General features: G+C 44.1%; 1 protein-coding gene across 1 annotated transcript in view; it reads right to left on the reverse strand.

The window, feature by feature from the left end:
- RRAGD (Ras-related GTP binding D) overlaps positions 1–18131 on the reverse strand; it is a 35364-nt gene extending 17233 nt beyond the window's left edge. The window contains exons 1-2 of the mRNA XM_004673692.2: positions 17797–18131; positions 315–610 (exon numbers count right to left, since the gene is read on the reverse strand). Of these exons, the coding sequence (XP_004673749.1) occupies positions 315–610; positions 17797–17932 (432 nt within the window). The 5' untranslated portion in view covers positions 17933–18131. The remainder of the gene's footprint in view (positions 1–314; positions 611–17796) is intronic.
- Positions 18132–22518: the final 4387 nt, after the last annotated feature.

Consider the following 22518-nt stretch of genomic DNA (forward strand, 5'->3'; position numbering starts at 1 on the left):
TTCTTATATGTATAAGTAAATAAATCTTAAATGTGTGTGTGTGTGTGTCCCTGGACTAGTTGGTGGGTGGTCCCCTCCATTTGTGAGGTTTCCTAGGTCCATGATTTGTGGAGACAGCTCTCTGATGTTGGTGGATTACATGGAGGGAGCTGTTTTCACTTTGCAAAAGTCTGAGAGGCCAATCAAGAATCACTTCTTCAGTGGAAAGCCTATTCTCAATTCTCAAAACCATCACAAAGAAGTCTATTTGAACGCAGAGGAAGGGTGGACAAAGAAGGTGCTAACTCCCTTTCCGCCCTCCAGATGAGCTTTACCTGGGAGTCAATGACAAATATCAGTGCTCCTGTGCCCCGGAAGATCATCTCATAGTCAAATGTAGGGTCAAAAAAGTCAATCTGTCCTGGGAAGTCCCAAATTTGAAAGTTCACGAAGGAGCTGTTGGAAACATCTTCCCGGCAGATCTTGTTTGTGCTCTCCAAGAACAGCGTTTCATTGGGAGACATTTTGTGAAAGACAACTTTCTGAATAGATGACTTGCCGCTTCTTCTCAGGCCCATGAGCAAAATTCTTGGCTTCACCTCTGTGCTGAAGGGATCACTGAAGTCTAAAACTGGAGGAACCACAAAACAAGAATGAGGGGGAGATGCTTTCACAGTGGTTAATTGAAAGGGTTTCACTTCCACCTCAGATGTGATTTACAATTCACAGACAAAGCTACAATACAGAACGCTAACTATACCACTCCCTCACTGGAGGAGCAGCTAAGTGCAAAACAGTGGGAAATGCTGTTTTAGGACCTCTCACACTGACCAGAGGATGGGAAAACCTGTAGGGCCCTCCCTGGTGGTGCAATGAGTTAAGGCATAGCACTTACAAAAGCCACAGTCACTGCAGCACAAGCTCAATCCCTGGGTGGGGATGGGGCGTGGGAGGTGAGGAAGGGGGGAAGAGGGGAGGTGACCCACATGGTATGGCAGACCTCTTAAAAAAATGAAAAAAAAAATAGAATTGACTCACAGGACTGAGAAGATAGGTCTAAGAGAAAACTGTGCATGAATATTCACAGCAGCATTATTCACAATAGCCAAAAGGTGGGGTAATCGATGGCCATCAATTGATGAATGAATTAACAAAAATGAAGGACATTCATACACTGGGATATTATTCAGCTACAAAAAGGAATGAACTCCCAATGCATTCTACAATGTGGATGGCACATGGAAAACATTCTGCAAAGTGAAAGCAGTCAGATACAAAAAGTTACAAATTGGTTGATTCCATTAATATGACTTGTCCAGATTGGAGAAATCCAAACAGAAACTTTGTGGCAGCCAAGGGATAGAGGGAAGGAAAAATGAGGAATGACTGGTAATGGAGTAACTGTTACTGGTTTCTTTAGAGGGATGAAAATGTTCTGGAATTAACTCATGGTATTTAACTCATGGTGATAACCACACATTTTCATGAATATACTAAAACCACTGATCTGTACTTTAAAAGGGCAAGTATCATAGTATACGAACATATCTCAATTAATTAAAAAAAAGGGTAATGATTCAGTAACTAAATAAATAAGAGTAAGAATGAAAATTGGAGAAAGAAACCAACATTTTAATGAAAAAGAATAAAGGCAAATACAGAGCTGTACACATATTAATGACTTTTCTATATTTCTTTTTTTTTTTATCCTTATGAATTATATCTGAGTGTGTCTTTCTCAATCCTTGATCCCAGGCCAAGCACAATCCAATAGAGACTAAAAACAGTCCTTTACTTCTTTATTATAATTTCCCCCCCAAATCCGTAATTGTCTATAGTACATGTTAATACTTGATAATAACTGTAAATTTCTTTTATTGCATATAAAATCTTTTGATATTTGAATTTGCATCATAGGTAAACACACAAACTTCAAGTGAAACAACTGAAGACAGAAAAAATGCACAGGTCAATTACGGACAGACATCACACCACTATAAGGACACTGCACCCCCATTCTACACACACACACACACACACACACACACACACACACACACATTTTCTGTTCATCTGAATCCAATACAAAAAATTGCTGATATACTATAAAGCAGTACTGTGGAAAGAAAACCAGCTGTAATATCAGATTTCTTCTTCATCAGTGACTTCAAGCTACCCACTCACAGTACTGCCATTATAAGTCAATCTCTGCCAAAGCAGGGCAGGAACTGAAAAAGGCAGGACATCCAGTTTCAAAAATATCAGGCTGATAACATGTCATAGCCTTCCCCTTCCATACAATCCCTAAAAACAATATAAGCATGAATACTAACTAGACAAATGAACAAATATAGTTGACTTTGAAATGAAAAAATAATTCAAAGTTGACAAATAATCAAGAAGTCCTGAAGAAAAGCAAAGATCATGTGAAGAGAAAATCTGCAGACCTTAACAATGAATGGTAAACTCTGCTGCATAAAAGAGAAATCGTAGAAACTAAAGTAGATGGGACAGGATTTGGAATACTTGAGAAAGAAAGGCTAAGTACGCGTGTAAACTGTGCACCGCTGCTTACCCCTCCAACATCGACACACACACACTCCAGGAGGCAGTGACTATGGAAGCGTAGGTATGAGAGGAAGGTCATCTTAGACCCGCAGGGGCTAGTGGTGCCCCAAAGGAGAGAACATGCTGCTATACTCCCAAATACTCTGGCCCTTCCTAACTCTCACTCCAATGTGAGCTCAAGACTTCACATTTCCTTAACTGCCAAACATTCGAGGAAAGCCAATATAGAAGAAAATAGAGAATATAAAAGAAAATACAGACTCAATAAGCAGAAGAATGTATAACTGAAGGAGAGTTCATAAAGGAATCTGAAAAAACTTTCTAGTATCATTAAAATACTCTGAGAGAGAAAAAGGAACTCTCCTGCACTGCTGGTGGGAATGCAAACTAGTACAACCACTATGGAAAACTGTCTGGAGGTTCCTCAAACTGCTTAACATGGAGCTTCCCTACGACCCAGCAATCCCACTCCTAGGTATCTACCCAAAAGACACAAAAACACTGATTCAAAAAGATACCTGCACCCCCATGTTTATTGCTGCTTTATTCACAACTGGAAAGACATTGAAACAGCCCAAATGCCCAAAAGTGGATGACTGGATTAAAAAGATGTGGTACATATACACAATGGAATAAATAATACCAGCAACAACAACAACAAAACACATGCCTTTTGCAGCAACATGGATGGAGCTGGAAAAGATAATGCTTAGTGAAATAAGCCAGAAAGAAAAAGAAAAATACCAGATAGTTTCACTCATAGCAGGAATATAAAGGACCAGGCGAGAAAATAATAATAATGAACAGCTATATACTAGAGACATTTTATGGGGATGGAGTGGGGAATGGGATCAAAAACAGTGTGGGGGGGGGTGGGGAATGCATAGTGATGATGCACGGGTGATTTGATGATGGGAAGCCCACGAGATGGAAAAATGCACAAAATAAACTGTTATATTATTTAAAAGAAAATACTCTCAGAGATGAGGGGAAAAAAGGCCTATTCCATCTGGCAATAGCCCCCATATAAGCCCAAATAGGGGGCTTACCAGGACACCCAGGGACAGTACAGGGAATTCAGTCTGATGTGATGTGTTCTCAGGGAGCACTGCTGGGACTATCACTAGCTATCAGCCCTCTACAGGGACGCCTACCTCACCTGGCTGGTAAGTCATACAGACTGGGATATAAGGCCAAGCAATATCATATGTCAGATTTACCCATGCCATTGTAGCCATAAATGTCAAGCCCCAAAGGGTGCAATTTATGGAAGCCTGTGCACCATGGTATTAATCAGGGGCAGTTTACTATGAGCCTTCAATGTGCTGCTAAGGAGCAAGCTTGACACCAGTGTGGGCCTCTGAGAGTCCCGAATTTTTACCAGATCGATGACTAGTCTACATACAATTTCTTTTGAGATTATCCTTATCAAGCCATCAGTAGAAAGCCAGACACCCAGTGGGTGACTAAAGTGTGTACAGGCACAGGGGCATACAATGGCTGACATAGTAAGAGCCGTGGCCTTGAAAAGGGTCACTAATTCCACCACTCTCTTGGCGGTTCTCACCCTACAGCTTAGAGAAGATGCAGTGGTCTCCAGCTCCACTATTATCGCTAATAAGCCACATTTGTAAAATTCTCACCTACGGAATAAACAATTTAGGACAACCAAAAAAAGGAAACAAAATACGGCATTCACGAAATAAGCGCATACAGTTCAGAATGAGAGCAGTCATGAAAAAGCCTCAGAAAGCTTAGAAATAGGCCCTCCCTGGTGATGCAATGGGGTAAGGCACAGCACTATAAAGTAATCCGCAGTCACTGCAGCACAAGTTCGATTTCCAGCCAGGGAGGTGACCCACATGGAGTGGCAGACTTCTCCTGACCCACCCGCTGCTCCCCTCAGCAGTGTATTTCAGTAGATCCACCTGTTCTGCTCCCCACTCTGTTTCTGGTGAATCTTCTCACCCAGGCCCCCACCTCAGCCTGCACCCCTGTTCTGTATGTATAAATAAATAAACCTTTAAAAAGAAAGAAAGAAAGCAAGAAAGCTTAGAAATAAAAATAGTGTGTGTGGAGAGATATATGGATCAAAAAGCAGACTATAAACACATGAAAAATGCAATAGTAAATTAGAGAGTCAAATTCTCTCAGTATGTTATAGAAGCTGGGAAATATTAATCAAGATTAAAATGACATTAGTAATGCAATTCAGAAGTCCTATAATTCTGTCAAGAAAATTCTAGAGGAGAAAATATAGAATATAGAGAAAGTAATAGTTAACCAAACAACAGGTCTCTCCCAAACTAAGACAACACTCAAAATGAACAGACCTGCAGATTTGCATGGAAATCTGATGGGTGCCATGTAGCTCCCAGCTTGCAGACAAAGACATCGTAACTCTTTGCATAGCTGGCCAGACCTTTCAAACCTGACTTATAGAAGAAGCCAAAAGGCAGAAGTAAAGGAATTATCTTCACCCCTGGCTATGTTTCTAGTATGAATGGTACAAAACCACTGGCAATAGATGTTTTGCAAATTTTTATGTCACGCTCCTAGAAAGTTTGATTACTCTGGAGCTGGAAATTCAGATGGTAACCTACAAGAAAGCACAGCGGGAAAATGGAGAAAAGATGTTCTTCCTGTAACTGATGACTTAGCTATCGGACCACAGATACTAGGTGGATCTAGCCTGGGTGGATGAATTATGCTTCATGCAGCAATTGCACAAAAGGTGGCTGTGCTGATCAGTACCGCTATCGCTGCAGATAGCCGGTTAACACAGTTCAACCAGCTTCCTGTTGAGGTAAAAAAGGAAATAGAAATGAAAGGTATGTGAGCCTTACCATTAAAATACAATGAAGCATCAGCTTACCACATTCTGTGCAGTTTCATTAAAGAAGCTGAACACCACTGCTTGTTGCAATTCCCTATTCCTGTGATCTATGCTGTAAGACTGCTCTATGGCATGAAGGATGATGTCATACCTTGGCATACATCCATGAAAGTTGCTAATTGAGTAACCAGCACAGATGTAGATGCTGTCCTCAGAAAAAAAACAGTTCACAGAATGAAGGGGAAAGTGGACATTCACCTTGTTTGCACAATCGATGTCTTAAATGATATGCTTCAGGCAGTGGTTAACTAGAATCCCATTTTTTAAAAAAGATCTATTTATTTATGCATACAGAACTGAGGTACAGGCCAGAGGCAGACTGATAAAATTACACTGCTGAGGGGAGCAGTGAGCGGGCCAGAAGAGGTCTGCCGTGCCATGTGGGTCACTTCCCTGGCCCGGGATCAAACTTGTGCTGAAGCAGCTGTGTTCAGCTTTATAGTGCTGTACCTTAACCCTTTGTGCCACCAGGGAGGGCCTTGAATCCCCTTTTTTTATTGGTATGTAGACTAGTGGATGCTTCCACGAGAAGGATAACAGATCAAAGATCCTAATACTTAGAAAGTTTTTGTTCCTCTTAGATCCATTTTGTAAATATCACATGAGTATTTATTTAATGACATAGCTGCTACAAATGGTAAAGAAAGTACCAACTGTAGTTTGGAGAATTTCCTCCATCCTTCAAATCTTGTTGCTGCTGGTTTTTTGTTTTGTTTTGTTTTGTTTTAAGTCTAAAGGTTCCCTATTTTTTCATTCAAGATGTTTCCTTTAGAATATTTATGTTAATTATAGTATGTAATGATTCTTCTACTTAAAATTACTAAATAACAGGCTTCCCTGGTGGTATAGGGGGTAAAGTCCCAGCACTATCAAGCTATCTGCAGCCACAGTGGCCTGAGTTGGATCCCTGGACCATGGAGGTGACCCACATGGCCTAGCAGACCTCTCCTGTCTCACCCCCTGCTCTTTCAGCAGTGTATTTCAGTAGATCTGCTTATTCTACTCCCCACTCTCTCTGGTGAACCCTCTCACCCCTGCACCTCTGGTCTATACCCCAGTTATTCTATGCATAAATAAACAAATCTTAATAAAGAGAATAATCATCTCAAATCAGTAGAAAATATAAATACATGTAAATATGTGCAAAAGTGCATTAGAAAAGAATCCAGAAGGATGCACAGTCAATAGCCATGTGTGGATGGTAGAAAGATTTAGGGACATCATTAGAGGGATTTTTGATTTAATTATTAAAAGGAAATACACTCATGGCCCTCCCTGGTGGCGCAGCGGGTTAAAGCACAGTACTGAGAATCTGAAGCCACTTCCGTATGAGTTCGATTCCCGCCTGCCGCCTGCCGGGAGGAGACCACATGGCGAGCCAGACCTCTCCTGACCCGCCCGCTGCTCCCCTCAGCAGTGTACTTCGTCGATCTGCCTGTTCTGCTCCCCACTCTGTCTCTGGTGAAGCCTCTCACCGCCCCTGAGCCTCTGGCCTGTACCCCAGTTCTGTATGAATAAATAAATAAATCTTTAAAAAAAAAAAAAAAAGGAAATACACTCATATACACACATAAGTAAATTTTGAAAAAGAAATTTAAAATATAGATGAGCCATGAAAGATACACCTTTCAAAACCTTTCAACATACTAAATACTATATATGGAATGATTTCAACTCCACATTTTATCTTTAAATAGTTGTCCTAAAGTTTCTGATTTTTTGATGTAATAAATATTTTGGTAAATATTCCTAAAATAGCTGCTTAGTAAATATTGGCTGGATAAAAAAACCATATATGTAAAACGTAACTCTTATCATGGAGAAATTAAAAATCTACTCTAGACAGTGTGGTATAGACTAATATTTTGGGAGAAAAGCCATATATCAGGCCCTCCCTGGTGGCGCAAGGGGCATGGCACTATGAAGCTCTCCACAGCCACTGTAGCACAAATTTGATCCCAGCCAGGGAGGTGGCTCTCCTGACCCGCCCGCCGTTCCCCTCAATGGTGTACTTCGTAGATCTGCCTGTTCTGCTCCCCACTCTGTCTCTCATGAAGTCTCTCACCGCCCCTGCACCTCTGGCCAGTACCCCAGTTCTGTCTGCATAAATAAATAAAACTTCAACAACAACAAAAAGAATTAAGGCTGAGATGCCTTTGGAAGGAGCAATAAGAGAACTAGTAACTTTTTAAGAAGGAAATCAAGAAAAAGCCAGAGGAGGATCTGGGACTAGAGCTGGGAGCTCAGAGAGGGCTCTTTCAGGGCCTGTGAGATTGAAGGAAGTTGCTGGAGTGAGGTGAAAATGACAAGAGGGCAGTTTGTTCTCCTTTCATAAAGGTCCCTTGAAGATCTGCCAAATGTTAGACAGGGCTGAGCCTGGGGCTGCAGACACAAAGAAAAGACTCATCTCTCAGTGATTAAAGGGAAAACACAAGAAAACCACAATTACACACACTGAGATCTACGTGTCATAGAGCAGAGAGGGCTCCCTGGAGAAGTAAAAAGGAAGACATAAAAGAGATACTGAGAGGAAGGTGGGTCCGGAAGAGATTTGGACTACCAGGAGTTTGGGGACTGTAGTTTAAAGGCAATAAAAGTCTATGCTCCAGTGGCTTCCCACTGCAGTTAGAGTAACCATAAGGCCATTTAGAATAATAACCAAAAGGTCATCTGTGGGTAAATAATAACCTCAAGAAGGCCCTGTCTGGCCACTCTCTCATCTTAAGCCTGGTTCATCTCTCTCATCAGTTCCTCATCCTGGAGGCGCACTGGTCTCTGGTTTCCCAGCTCATGCCTGCCCTTGCGCCTTCTCTGTCAGATGGGCTTCTAGAGCAACTGCCTTTTTCTCAGCCCGGCAGCAATCTCCTCTGATCTCCCTGGGCCCCACCACTTCCTAATGTGTCTTCTTAATGTTATATATCACTACACAAAATTAGCTTTTACTTTACAGATTTGTCTTCTTGTGTGTTTACTTGTTCATTATCTGCCTCTCTCACATATACAAATGCAAACTATAATGAAGCATGAGGTGAAAGTTCAACAAATATCTTCGAACACATTAGGGGTGAGAGGTTACAGACTAGGTCATGAGCGAGATGTTGGGAAGCAATATCCACACTTTACTCTGAGAGTCATGAGGAAATTACTGAGGATTTTTTTTTTTTAAAGATTTATGGCCCTCCCTGGTGGTGCAGCAGGTTAAAGCACAGCACTGAGAATCTAAAGCCACTTCTGCATGAGTTCGATTCCCGCCTGCCCTGGAGGTGACCACATGGTGTGGCAGACCTCTCCTGACCCGCCCACTGCTCCCCTCAGCAGTGTACTTCGTCGATCTGCCTGTTCTGTTCCCCACTCTGTCTCTGGTGAAGCCTTTCACCTGTCCCTGAGCCTCTGGCTGTACCCCAGTTCTGTATGCACAAATAAATAAATCTTAAAAAAAAAAAATTTATTTATTTATTCATACTGAACTGGGGTACAGGCCAGAGATGTGGAGGGTGAGAGGATTCACCAGCGACAAAGTGGGGAGCAGAACAAGCAGATTGACAAAGTACACTGCTGAGGGGAGCAGCGGGCGCCGGTCAGGAGGGGTCTGCCACATCATGTGCATCTCCTCTGGGGCAGGTGGGGATGCTGAAGTGGCTTAAGCTTCTTAGTGCTGTGCTTTAACCCACTTGCCACCAGGGAGGGCCCGAAATTACTGAGGATTTTAAGGTGAAACTAACAGAATCAGCTCTATACTTCAAGAAGTTTGCTCCCAAGATAGTTTCCCAAAGAGGGTAAGTGGGGAGATAGTGAACAGATCTAGACTAAATCTCTAAAGGCATGATTTCCTGAAACCCATTATTTGTCGAAAGCAGACCCTTCTAGAACTCGATTGTCATAAATCTCCCTTGGAGCAAGGCTAAGTCACAACTGCTTATTAGAGACTGAGAAATGCAGGAAAAGTCAGGACCACATCCCAGCAAGGCATTATAATAATAAACTCCATGTATTCTCCCATGGGCCCATTTATATTTCCAAAAGGAGATCTGTTCTTGCAGAAGTATGTTCCTTATGCTCCATGAAGGTAGCATAAAAGCTCCAAATTCTAACTACCTCCCTGAGTCATATTTTTTGGGAATACACAAACATTGGTATGTAATTCAATCTCTTTTTCTGTCGTTAACCTACCCTGTATCCATTTAATTTACAGGCCCCCGTTCAGAACCTAACAGGGTGGAGGAAAAAATTTTCTTCTTGACAATAATTAGGAGATTGTTTTAGATGAAATACAATGAAAGAACTTAAGTCACTGGCTATGGAAATGGATAGAATGGATGGATTTGTGAGAAATTCTTGGTGATGCACTGGACAGAAGGAACAAGAGAGAAAGGAGAAGCTTGAAGTTCCTAACTTGGCAGGCCAAGTAACCAAAGCTCCATTCACCATGTCTGTAAAAAGATGAACAGATACTTGATATAGTTGAATCTGGAGTGTTGTGTGGCCTGTGGCTCCAGGGAGGCAAGGACGCAGGGCCTCAGAAGGGCAAAAGTTTGAAGAAGTCCACTTTGATGTTCCCTTACCAACCATTACTTCCTCCTATCCCCACCCCCATCCTGTTGGTGAAGGGTAAGGGCACATTTGAGAAGTTTTAGCCTTGGCAACTCTAAACAGCTCAAACCAGTCTACTCCAGCCTCTTATCATCTAGCAATTACCATTTAATAGCAGCCAGCATCTCTAATCCTCAAATTGACAATGTTTATCCTTGACAGATATAAAAATGGAGGCCTCAGGGTTAACCACAATAAACACTCAATAGATGTGTGCACATCTATTATCTGATGACTAAATGAAAAGCACTGAGATGAATTTGAGGCTAAATTAAGTGAAGCTTTACCAAAAATTTTCCATGTAACTTTGATGCAGATCAGCCCCTGTGTGTCCAGAGGATGACCTTTAGGCCAGAGGCACTGAACATACCATATCTACCTTGCATTGGGTCTTATCAGTACCAAAATGTCTCAAACAACCCACCCCCCATAACTAGACTCCTGGAGATCCCAGGGAAACTAAGTTACCTACAGGCAGCATTATGAGGAGTGGTCATCTAACAGTATTTAACACCTGCAGGCTAATTACTCACTATGGGATTGGTAGAGTAAGGCCAGTCAAAAAAGAAAAGCCCTTGCAAATACAGGATTGACAAGAGGTGTCAGAGCCTGGAGCACAGACCAGTTTAGGGGCCAGGCCTGGCTGATCTGTGGGCTGGGAAACCAAGAAGGAAATAGAGGGCCTTTCCTGGTGGCACAAAGGGTTAAAGCTGTGGATACTATGATGCTATCCACAGACACTGCAGCATGAGTTTGATCCCCAGCCAGGGAAGTGACCCATATGGCACAGCAGACCTCTCCTGTCTCTCCCGCTGCTCCCCTCAGCAATGTATTTCATCAATCTGCCTACTCTGCTCCCCACTTTGTCTCTGGTGAGTCCTCTCACTGCCCCTGCACCTCTGTCCTATACCCCAGTTCTGTATACATAAATAAATAAATCTTTTTAAAAAATCAAAAAGAAAGAAACAGAAATCAAGAAAATGGGATTGATGGCCCATGTGTTACCTCTTCCCACAGTTCCACACCCTTCTTAGCTCAAGTTCACTGAAGAGCATGAAATAGCATAAAAAGAGCACTTCGTGAATTCTGGTGTGTAAAGAGTTGAGACCTATTATAATTACAGAATTTTCTCCAAGAGGCCCAAAATGGTAAAATAAATTATAATGAAAGAATTTGGATAATGTGATGGCAACTGGAAAGACAGAAAAAGTACTGCTTTCATGCCAGACTGGGGTTCAAATCCCAGCTCTATCATTTACTAGCTGTGGGAATCTGCATGTCTGCTAGCCTGAGTCTTTATTTCATTATCTGTCAGTCTCCAGCAGCATGCTCAAGCACACTTTTTTTTTTTAACCCAGCTGTGTCTAGGTAACAAGGTTTTTAGTGGAATGTGACTAGAGTGAGAGCTTCACAAGTCTTAAGAGAGAGCTAGAATTTCTTTGCGATGCATGGCCAATTAAAGTTAACAGCTCTACAGATGGACGGCTTTAGGAAGAGGCTCTGGCTTGTTTCTATTTGCAGCATTATCTGATCTCTTACTTTTCTAATAAAAGGAACTAGTCATATTCACAAGCTAAGATTTAGTAAATTCCAACCCCAGTTAGAATTAAATATAGAATAATGGTACCATTAATACAAGAACATGCAAAGATCATGAAGATTCACTACACATATTGAATTCCACTAAGGAGAATTAAAGGTAAACAACATAATACGATTTATTTATTTATGCATACAAGAACTGGGGTGCAGGCCAGAGGTGTAGGGGTGAGAGGATTCACCAGAGACAGGTTGGGAAGCAGAACAGGCAGACTGACTGAAATACCCTGCTGAGGGGAGCAGTGGGCAAGACAGGAGAGGTCTGCAGAACCATATGGGTCACCTCTCTGATTGGGTATTGAACTCATGCTATAGTGGCTGTGGATAGCTTCATGTGCTGCATTTTAACCCTTTGCACCACCAGGGAGGCCCAGAACATATACTTTCAAAGGTATAAAGATTTCTGAAGATGATTTTTATTTATATGTGAAGATCAAATCTTTCTATTCAAAATCCTCTAATGTCACACTTGGCAGGTAACTAAAAACCACAATGTGGTATACAAATATTTCCTTAACATATATTCAATCACATTTCTAATATATTCTGGTTTACAGGAACACTGCAGGAGGGAAACATGCTGTGATTTTTTTTTTTTAACAATCACACTGAGAAGTCATCAAAGTTGGTTTTAGGTAATACTCCATTTTACACAGTGAGAAGCCAAGCTGGAATTTTCCCCAAAGGGCCTCATGAGGAGCAGGCTGACCAGCTCCCTAGACACTTGAAGCCAGGAGTGAAAACCTATTTGTCTTGAATGTCACAGCAGAACCAGGAAGTCCTATGGGGGGAGTTTCAGACTTTCACAGAAGAGGGAGAATAAAGAGGATTTGCTGTTGTGTTTTTTCAAGGTAAGGGATACAAGAATAACACAGAAGGCAAAGAAGAAAAAAGTTAAGAAAAATGAGCAGGAAAGAGATGGCTGTGGTAGGAAGTAGAATGATTTCACTAACAATAACTCTGGGGGGAGGAGGCCTGAATAAAGCAGAAGGTGAACTAGGAAAGACACAGTCACCTATGCATTGACAAGGTGATCTTTCAAACTCAGCTACATCCCAGAACTCTGAAATTTGCTGCTTCTGCCTATTTTCATTAGGCAGCCCTATGTCTATTCTAATGGTAAAATGGGATACACTTTTGGTAAAAGGGAGAACCAAGACAGAGTTTATGATAACCTAAATCATTGAAACAGGTCTACAAAATAGGGCCCTCCCTCGTGATACAATGTGTTAAAGCACAACCCTGCAAGCGAGCCTATAGCCAAGTCAGGGCTAGTTTCATCCCTGGCCCGGAGGTGATCCACATGGCAGGGCAGACCTCTCCTGACCTCTCCTGACCAGCCCACTGGTCCCCTCAGCAGTGTACTTCATCAATCTGCCTGTTTTGCTCCTTACTCTGTCTCTGGTGAGTCCTCTCACCACCCCTGCACCTCTGGCTTGCACACCAGGTCTGTATGCACAAATAAATAAATCTTTTTTTTAAAGTCTACAAAACATCTGATATAAAAACATACATACAGGGCCTCCCTTGGTGGTGCAAGGGGTTAAAGTGCAGCACTATGAAGCTAGCCATAGCCACGACAGCATGAGTTCAATCTCCAGCCAGGGAGCTGACCCATATGGCACATGACCCATGTGGGTCAGGTCCTCTCCTGACCCACAGCTACTCCCCTCAGAAGTCTATTTCCGTTAATCTGCCTATTCTATTCCCCACTCTGTCTCTGGTGAATCCTCTCACTCACCCCTGCCCCATACCCCAGTTCTTGTATGCATTAATAGATATACATAAAATCAAAAAACAAAGAGTAGCAACAAAATCTTAAAAATAATAGGAGGGGGGTATTTAAGTCTCAGTACTCACTATCAAGCTATCTGCAGCCACTGCAGCACAAGTTTGAGCCCAGAGAGTTGATGCACATAGTGCAGCAGATCTCTTCTGTCTTGTCCACTGTATTTCAGCAGATCTGCCTGTTCTGCTCCCCATTATGTTCCTGGTCAATCCTCTTACTTATTACCTCCACTACCACCTCTTGCCTGCATCCTAATTCTTGTATGCATAAATCAATAAGATAAATCTTTAAAAGAATATATGTTTACTAAGCGTATATATTTGAACAAGCATGGGCTTCAGGTTTGACCTTTGTCATATAATTTTAACAATTATATGACTCTTGAACAAACCCTACAAAAGGTTTTATGGAACCCACCCCCACCCCAGACCAGAGACCTAAAACACCTAGGACTACAATCCGATAGTGTCATTATCACTGAAGGAAGGATTGTTGGTAACTGAGTGGAGATAAGCAGCCAGACATGTGGGCCTATGGGGGGCGGGGGGGGGGTTTGCTCAGTGGAACTGGTAGGATGGATTCACCAATTTCTCCCTCGTTTTCCCTGAGTTATTCCTTTCTTCTTTTCCCCTTTTAAAACTTTCTATCTGTGCTATGGTGATTTGGTAATGGGAAACCGGTGGGGATTCCAATTGAGATGAAAAAAAAAAAAAAGTACAAAAATGATGTAAAAATAAACTGTTAAAAAAAGTTAAAAAAAAAAAACTTTCTGTGTCTGCAGTTGAGTCTCACTATAAGTTCCTTTTAAGCGTTAGGTGAGAACCCACAGTCAAGCCAACCCATTTCACATTGGGTTGCCCTGTAAAAGTTTCTGTCTTCCATCTATTCCAATTCCATACCTGTGTTTTTCCAGGGCCAGAAGGAAAGAGACTAGCTATGGCCAGCATCACAGTCAACACTGCTCTTTATGAGGTAATATTACAAGGACTTCTGTGCATATGACCCTACTCTAAACTTGCTCACTTCTAGTTTGTGAAGTGGTGTAGAAAAGTACCGTGCCATCTCTAAGGTATGGTTTCAACAGCAGAACAATTAGATCTACTTATTCTCAAGGAAATGAGATGAAAGCACTGCCTTTAAAAAAATTGCTTTAAATGAAAATAAAAGCAGACAATAGTGAGAAACAGGTGTGAGTTACTGAATACAATTCATTTACACCCATTAGGGAGTACCACCCGCTGACCCTGGATTTTTTTTTTTTTCCCCCACACCTCCTGGCACCTAAACTGTCACTTCCCTGAAACTCCAAGAGATTTTACAAAGGCTACTATGAAACTAAAACCACACTTAGAGGGGACTGTGGGTAGGAGCTGTCTTAGCCAGCTTTCCCCTAGAAATTGGAAGGAACTTTGGGGAAAACCAATTTCTCTCTCTGATTAAATACAATCTTTTCACTGCTTCCCTTATTATTAGTTTTTAAAGCACAAATCATGTACCAAAGATTGAGAGTCCATGAGTCAAAAACAATCACTTCTGGTTCAATCTTTTCAATGGCTTAATCATTATCTCCTCTATGGAGTTTTTTCTGGGGCCAACGACTGCAGGTTGAGACTCATCTCTAAGAGGGGCAACTGAAAGGGCAGTTGAAAGTTGCCCAAATCTGTCCTTGACAGAGTTAAAATGCCCTAGAACACTCCTGCTATTCATGAATAAAATATGCAGTGCAAGCCAAAGAAGTGCGATTTAAGTCTCACCTTAGCTGCACTATGTTTTCAAACTTAGCACTATGTGGTAAAGAGAGGCACTCGATTCAAAAATAAGATCAGAGGTCCCTTAAAAGACTAAAGGAAATGAAAATCACGCTCCCTTCAATCCAGTTTTTGGCACAGCTCCTGACAAATTGCTTTGCAACTTACCTGGTGATGCTAATCAGTCCTTATCCAACCCGCCAGGGCAGATTTCTGAACCCTATGGAAAAAGTCCCAGGACTCCACTAGGCACTCAACCAAGTCTGTCAGGAAAGTGAAGGGGTTAGTGGGGTCATTAAAGAAATGCCTGTTCTATGTTTAAAGTGCAGCACCATATCCATCGTTTCTCTGATTAAATAAGTCCTTCCCTTCACCCTACCTTACATTCCCTAAGTTTGAGAGTAAGTAAATATAAACTTTACAAGCAATAACATAGGATTATAAAGTAATGCATGCCCAGGGGCCATTTGAAATTGGGATGACCTGTTAATGGCACCTTGAGGTTCCAGGAACAAAAGTTAACAACTTTCAACATCCTCACCACCCAGACTCTCAGGAACCTTATCAGCTGCCGTGACAGTTGTCAGGGAGTCCTTGCTAGAACTGCCAACTGACAAGCCTGCCTGCTACTCTAGGAAGTGAAGGTCCAGATAGATTTTAAATTCAGGCCTAACCACACATGGAAAGAACAAAAACCTGAAATAAAGGAGGGAATTTTCTGAGAATAGACCACCTACCCACACAGGCCCAGGTGGAGAAAGGCCCACATTCACTACAGAAAATAGTCATTTGTTGCTATTCTTATCACATAAATTCAATACTTAAACAACAGCATTCCAGGTTGATCCCAAGAACTTATGAGGGAGAATTTTATTGCTTAAGTAATCAAAAGCATCAGTTACAAGCAGGTTTACCTTTAGGTTAGGAGCAGTGGGGAGCACCCAAAACAGGGTGATGGGGAAACCCCTTTGTTCAGGAAATCCCACCACTCAGACAAACCATTAATTTCACTCTAGACTCCACTATCAAATTTTAAAAGTTCCCCCTTAAAGAACTCTGGAATAAACAGACCCAGTGCTTTTTCCAGAGGCCTTTCTGGCCCCCAGGACACTATCAATTCACATGACTTTTCTTCCCAGATAGTGTCTTTTATTTTTAGAGTGTAACACTTGCAACTGATTGTGTGTACCATTTCAAATACCTTGCAAACACATCCCCATTCTGAATTTCTCAGGAGTCTCCAAAGAATCTGCAAGGAGCTAACGAATGCAATTTGAATAATAATGAGGCGACAGAACAATTTAATTACCAAAGGTAGCCCTCGAGACTCTCAACAAAGGGGCTGAGAGCCTTTATCTGCAAAAAATGTGGCGGGTGCTCAACTGTGGGACCAATTATGTAGAGTGCAGTGGAGAGAAGCACACAGGAACATAAAACAGTTTAAGCAAAGAGGGAATCAGTTATGAAAAATGGGTAATTTGGAAAGGGTCTTTCTCATCTGTCAGGCTCAAGACTTAACTTTCTTCTCTTTCCGCAACATTGAAAGCGCCTACCACGTGCAAACTGTCCCTTTACAACAAAAGGCTTTGTAAAGGGACCTGTAATATAAGTTCAATGAATTCTCAATAAAAGTTCAACATTAAGCCACAATGGCACTTTTATCCCTCCACCCCATGTCTTCAAAGTAAAGCACTTCAAAAGTTCCTTCTCTAGGATGCATCCAGCTTCACCGAGATGTTTAACAGACTCCTTCCACTGACCTTTTTCGAGTGACCTTAACATAAAGGACTTTTGCCCTGCTCTGGAGAACAAAAAAAAAAAAAAAAAAAAAGACGAGTCGTTCTGGAATCCTAAAAACCTCTCTACGTCCTTACGCCTGAAAATTTAAATACAGAAAGCCCCCACCGGCTCTAAAATGGCTCGATCCTGCTTCCTGAACAGGAAAGAATTTGCACGGTATTTCGCCCCCGCTCCGCGCACGTTCCGAGGACACTGCCTCGGCCAGGTGGTGCCTCTGGACTAAGGTGTTCTGACAACAGTGTTTGTCTGGATCGCGGGAAACCAGCCTCCCTTCGGTTACTTCCACAGCACCCCGGCGCACCCCCACCACTCCGGGGGCCCCCACGCGCAGACCACGCCGGCCCTGTTCGTGCACAGCGGTTACACCCGGCAAGACTGACACCCGCAGCTGCCTCCGACCCCGCCAGTCACGCTGCCGCCCGCTGCCTTTTTTAGCCACGACATCTGACCCCGGCTTCAACAGCAGCATACAGAAAGAGGTCCCCCGGCGCGTCGGGAGGCCCCCTCCTTCCCCCAGCCCCCAGACTCTGCAGAGAGCTCGGGATGAGGGTGGGGTACCGATCCCCGTGGAGCACCGAGAGCGCGCGTTCCTCCCACTCAGACTCCTCCCCCACTTGAGCCCTCCCCACCGATCCGTGCCCCTCCGGTGCCGGCCCTCGGGTTCCCCCATTTTGCAGCTCGCGATCGCGCCCCTCCCCGCCCCCACTCCGCAACTACGCTCTCGCGGATCGCCCCCAACTCCGCGGCCAGCGCGCCCGGCCGGGTCCGGGCGGCAAGGCAGAAGGCTGGGACCGGGTGCAGGACGGGGGCCGGATACAGGCGCTCACCTCCCTCCTCCGCGCCGCTGTCGGGGTCGGCGTCCGAGGAGCCGGGCCCGTCCCCGTAGTCCGAGAGCCCCACCAGCTCGTCCTCCTCGTCGTCGTCCTCCTCCTCGGGCTGTGGCTTCCCCAGCACCTGGCTCATGGCTCCCACCAGCCGGCGGCCCGGGGGCGGCGGAGGTCCGGGGTGGGGGCCAAGCCTCCTCACCCGCCGCTGGCAACCTATTTCTGAACTGGGGTTTCGTCTGAAGCTCCGCGGGAGTCCGCGGAGGTGGGGGCCGCGGTCCCCCGCGGCGGGCGGCGTCCAGGTCTGGGCCCGCGGTTCCCCGCGCGGCCGGAGCCCCCTGCCCGCCCCGCCCGCCTCCGGCGGAGGAGTCAGCCGGAGCGCGGCAGTTCCTCCCCGAGGAGGGAGAGAGAGACTGCGTGACCCGAGTCACCTGACACACACTGTCACACACACACTCTCACACACCCCGCACGGGTGCGCGCGCGCTCTCCGGTCGCAGGCGCCGCTCGGCGGGGTGCTGGGCCAACACGCTTGGGGAGCCCGCGGTCCCGGCCCCGCGACCCACCCGGCGGCGCCCACAGACACGCTGGGGGCCCGGGACGCGACGTAGCCACCCACCGCGGCTGCGCGCCAGGGACCCCCTACAAGCCGCTTCTGCTCGTGGTCCCAGAGCTGGGGGCCTGCACCCCTTGAGAATTACCTCTCTCCCCTCCCCCCCTCCACCCATACCTTACCTTGGGCGGCGTTCTCTGACCTTTAATCCTGGGAGGAGGGTTCCGTTCCAAAGTAGGTTGCTCCACTCCCCCCAATACTGCTGCATCCCGGCCCACACCGCAATCAGCGTGCCTAGGACACCCGGAGGATGCTGAAGCGCCCCAAGAAGAGAACTCAGAGAAATGCTCGGTGGAGGCGCAATCTCCATAGCAATTGCCTTCTAGGGTGCATTTATTGCTCAAAACGCTTCCCACCAAGAGTATAAAAAATTCAGGCCTACCCAGATATAAATGTTTGTGGAGGAATGCATGCCTCCTGCCTGCCTAAACTAAAATATAATTCTTTCGTTGCAATTTAGGAAGGTCTCAGGTGTATATAACACACATGAGCATACTCATGGCCACCTCCTCCATCTCATTGCTGCATAAATTATAATCCCATATCTCAAAAGACAATTTTCAAAGCTTTTTTGGGGTGGGGGGTTAGGTTTAGAGGAGAGTGCAATTCTCACATAAGAATAGTATCAATGTGAAGGTAAGGCTGAAACCTGCACTCCTCCACCAGTTTTTCACCACAGAATATACTATTTCCACCCTTTCTGAGAACTGAAAAAAAAGAAAGAAAAAAAAATCACGTGGATGAACTTCCTTCTGTCAAGCAAATAAATAAACCAGCTGGCCAGCATGGTGATCCAGATTCTACAGGTGCCAAGAACTCAGCAGGTGGTGTGGGGGTGGAGAGAGGAAGAAGGGACCAGGGACCTGAGTCTAGAGGCTCTTAGGGTTCCACAACGCTGCTTCTGTAGGGAACATTTCTTGAGCACCAGCTGAATACCAAGAGCTGGATTAAGGCCCCAGGGGATGGATGCTCAGTGTTCCTGGCCTGGAAGAGTTCTCAATCTAGCAGATCACACACAACTCATGTTTGTCGTAGGTGTGGGTGTTGAAGGTGGATGCATACACCTGCCAGGAGATGGCTGTTTCTAATTGGAAAGGTCTTTGGATTTTCCATGTGGAGGCTGTGTAACTTGCTAAGACTATCTATCAGGAGCTTTCCCAGGAGGAAAACAAATGTAAGAATTTAATTTAAAGTGAAGGGGTAATTTGCAGGGGTGTGGGCAGAGTTGAAGGAGTCAACACTGGGATTAAGAATAATGCTAAGAGGGCCTTCCCTGGTCACGAAACCAGTTAAAAGTGCAGCACTACTGTGAAGCTATCCGCAGTCACTGTGACCAAGAAGCAGACCCACATGGTGCAGCAGACCTCTCCTGTCTCACCCACTGCTCCCCTCAGCACTATATTTCAGTGGACCTGCCTGTTCTGCTCCCCACTTTGTGAATCCTCTCACCCCCGCCACACGTCTGGCCTGTACCCCAGTTCTTCTATGCATAAATAAACAAATCTTTTTTAAAAATAATGCAAGGAGATATAAGTGACTCCTAAATTAGTAAGAGTAATGGAAGAGAGGTAGAGAGGAAACACAAAACAGGGCCTGTAGCAGCCAACAGTGGGAAAAACATCTTGACCTCTCCCTCCTCCCCCCCTCTGTCCTGGAAGTGGTCAAACTTTACTGAAAGTTAGAAAGCAAGGGAGTCTGCAACCTGCTCCAGGACACAGAGATCAGAGATTGGGTGGGGAAGGCAGAGAGTTCGCCTCAGGGTGAGAAAGAGGGTAAGCAGCACAGCACACCGGCCCAAACAAGCACCATTTAAAGTCATCAGAGAACGTTACTCGTCGTTTTCCTAGTCCATTTTCATTTATTCTCTACAAGGAAATCCCTGGGAGGGGCACTACCAGAGTGGATTTCAAGATTTTCAGCTATCCCACAAGAAAACCGCCAGCCTGGAGAGGCCTTTAGCTGGTCAGATTCAAACTGCACACAGTTATATAAGGAAACCTAAAAGCCTGTCCAAGACCAGCCCAGACTTTCAGGACATCCCTGGGCTGGAAGCCCAGTGTATAGACCCAAGGGGTTAGAACAAAACTGTTCCTAAGCTCAAAACTTACTGTGCCTGAGACCCAGAAAGGCCAGGAATATCTCTGCCTTTCCCCAAGAAAAGAAAAGAAGACATCTTTAGCCAGAAACAGCAGCAGTAGTTTGGAGCACATTTTAAAATACTTAAGAATGGAACCAATTTCAAGAGACAAATAACAAATTCAAAAAAAAAAAATCAATAAAACCAAATCCTCAATTGTGTTCCATGTAAAGGTAGATAGAATCATAGATTTAAGAGTTTCTAATTCATCGTCATATCAGAAATGTACAGTCCTTGGTAAAGTATAAGCAAGTAGAACAGAAAATTATTGCTTTTCTGGCTTTGCTGTTATTGAATGCTGTCTTTTTTTTTATGATTTATTTAGCATACAAGAGCTGGGGTGCAGGCCAGAGGTGCTGGGAGGTGTGTGAAAAGATTCACCAGAGACATAGTGGGGAACAGAACAGGCATACCTCCACTAAATTACACTGTTGAGGGGAGTAGCAGAAGAGACAGGAGAGGTCTGCCATGCCATATGGGTTACCTCCTGGACTGGAGGTCAAACTCATGCTGAAGTGGCGTTCGCTTCTTAGTGCTGTGCTTTAACTACTGCGCCACCAGGGAGGGCCCTCTCTGGTTGTTTTTAAAGATTTATTCATGTTTGCATACAGAACTGGGGTATAGGGCAGAGGTGCAGGGGCAGTGAGAGGTTTCACCAGAAACAGAGTGGGGAGCAGGACAGGCTGATTGACAAAGTACATTGCTAAGGGAAGCAGTGGGCAAGACAGGAGAGGTCTGCTGTGTCATGTGGGTCACCTCCCTGGCTAGGGATCAAACTCCGTGCTGAAGCAGTATGGCTAGATTCATAGTGCTGTGCTTTAACCCACTGCACCATCAGAGAGGGCCTAAATACTGTTTGTTTTAAAATAAAAGATATGTTGAAAAATATCCTAGAAGTAGAAGTTCTTAAATTTGAAAAGTCATGTGCATGGATTATTTATTCTTTTAAATAAAATTACACACTAGAAATTGAAAGACTTTGAGAAAGCTTGGTGTGGAATCTTTGCAGTGAATTAGCTTCTTCTTTAGCCACTCTCTGGCTTGAAGCTCAGGGTATGTCTGTGATGTCTCTCTGGGAGAGCACTCTCAAGAATGCGAGGATTTGTTTCTGGGATACTCATGGATTTTGCTATTGTGTGTAACCATGGTAGGTTGCCATATTCATGGTAAGTGCCTAATAAATGTTTATAGACAGAATAAAAAAGGGAGAAGATAAATAGTGCATAGCCAGGTCTTTCCACAAACCTAGCATATTTTGGAGAGAAACTTCAGGAAGAGATAGGCAGGAGCCAAGTTTTCGTATTGCTCTAAAACCTGGACATGCCCAAGTGAGATCCATATAAACTGTGAACTACCAGGGTACAACTGAGTTATGGGCTGGCATTAAGAAAATTATATTTTTGTTTTAGGACTGTGAGAAGATTTTAAGGAATTACAATATTGTGGCTGACATTGTAGTGAAATGTTAATAACTAAATCTTTCAAGACACCTCTTAACTTTTATAACTCTTTTGTAATATCGTGACAGATGAGTTTTGTCTGCCCATTAAAATTCAACCTACTGGCCCTCCCTGGTGATGCAGTGGGTTAAAGCACAACACTAGGAAGCAAGCCACAGCCACTGCAGCCCTGGCCCGGGAGGCCACATGACGTGGCAGACCTCTGCAGTCTCGGCCACTGCTCCCCTCAGCAGTGTTTTTCAGTTATCTGCCGGTTCTGCTCCCCAGTCTGTCTCTGGTGAATCTCTCACCGCCGCTCCACCTTTGGCCTGTACCCCAGTTCTTGTATACATAAATAAATAAATCTTTAATAAAAATAAAATTCAACCTACTGGTATTTACTGAGTATGTCTATGAATAAGGCACTACTCCAAAAATTACCATTAATTAAATCATGTTATTGCCCATATTTGTTTTATTAAAATTTTTTTTTTGGGCCCTCCCTGGTGCCGCAGCGGGTTAAAGCGCAGCACTGA

Source organism: Condylura cristata, unplaced genomic scaffold, assembly GCF_000260355.1.
Source record: "Condylura cristata isolate star-nosed mole 26May11 unplaced genomic scaffold, ConCri1.0 scaffold00001, whole genome shotgun sequence".
Taxonomy (NCBI): Eukaryota; Metazoa; Chordata; class Mammalia; order Eulipotyphla; family Talpidae; genus Condylura; species Condylura cristata.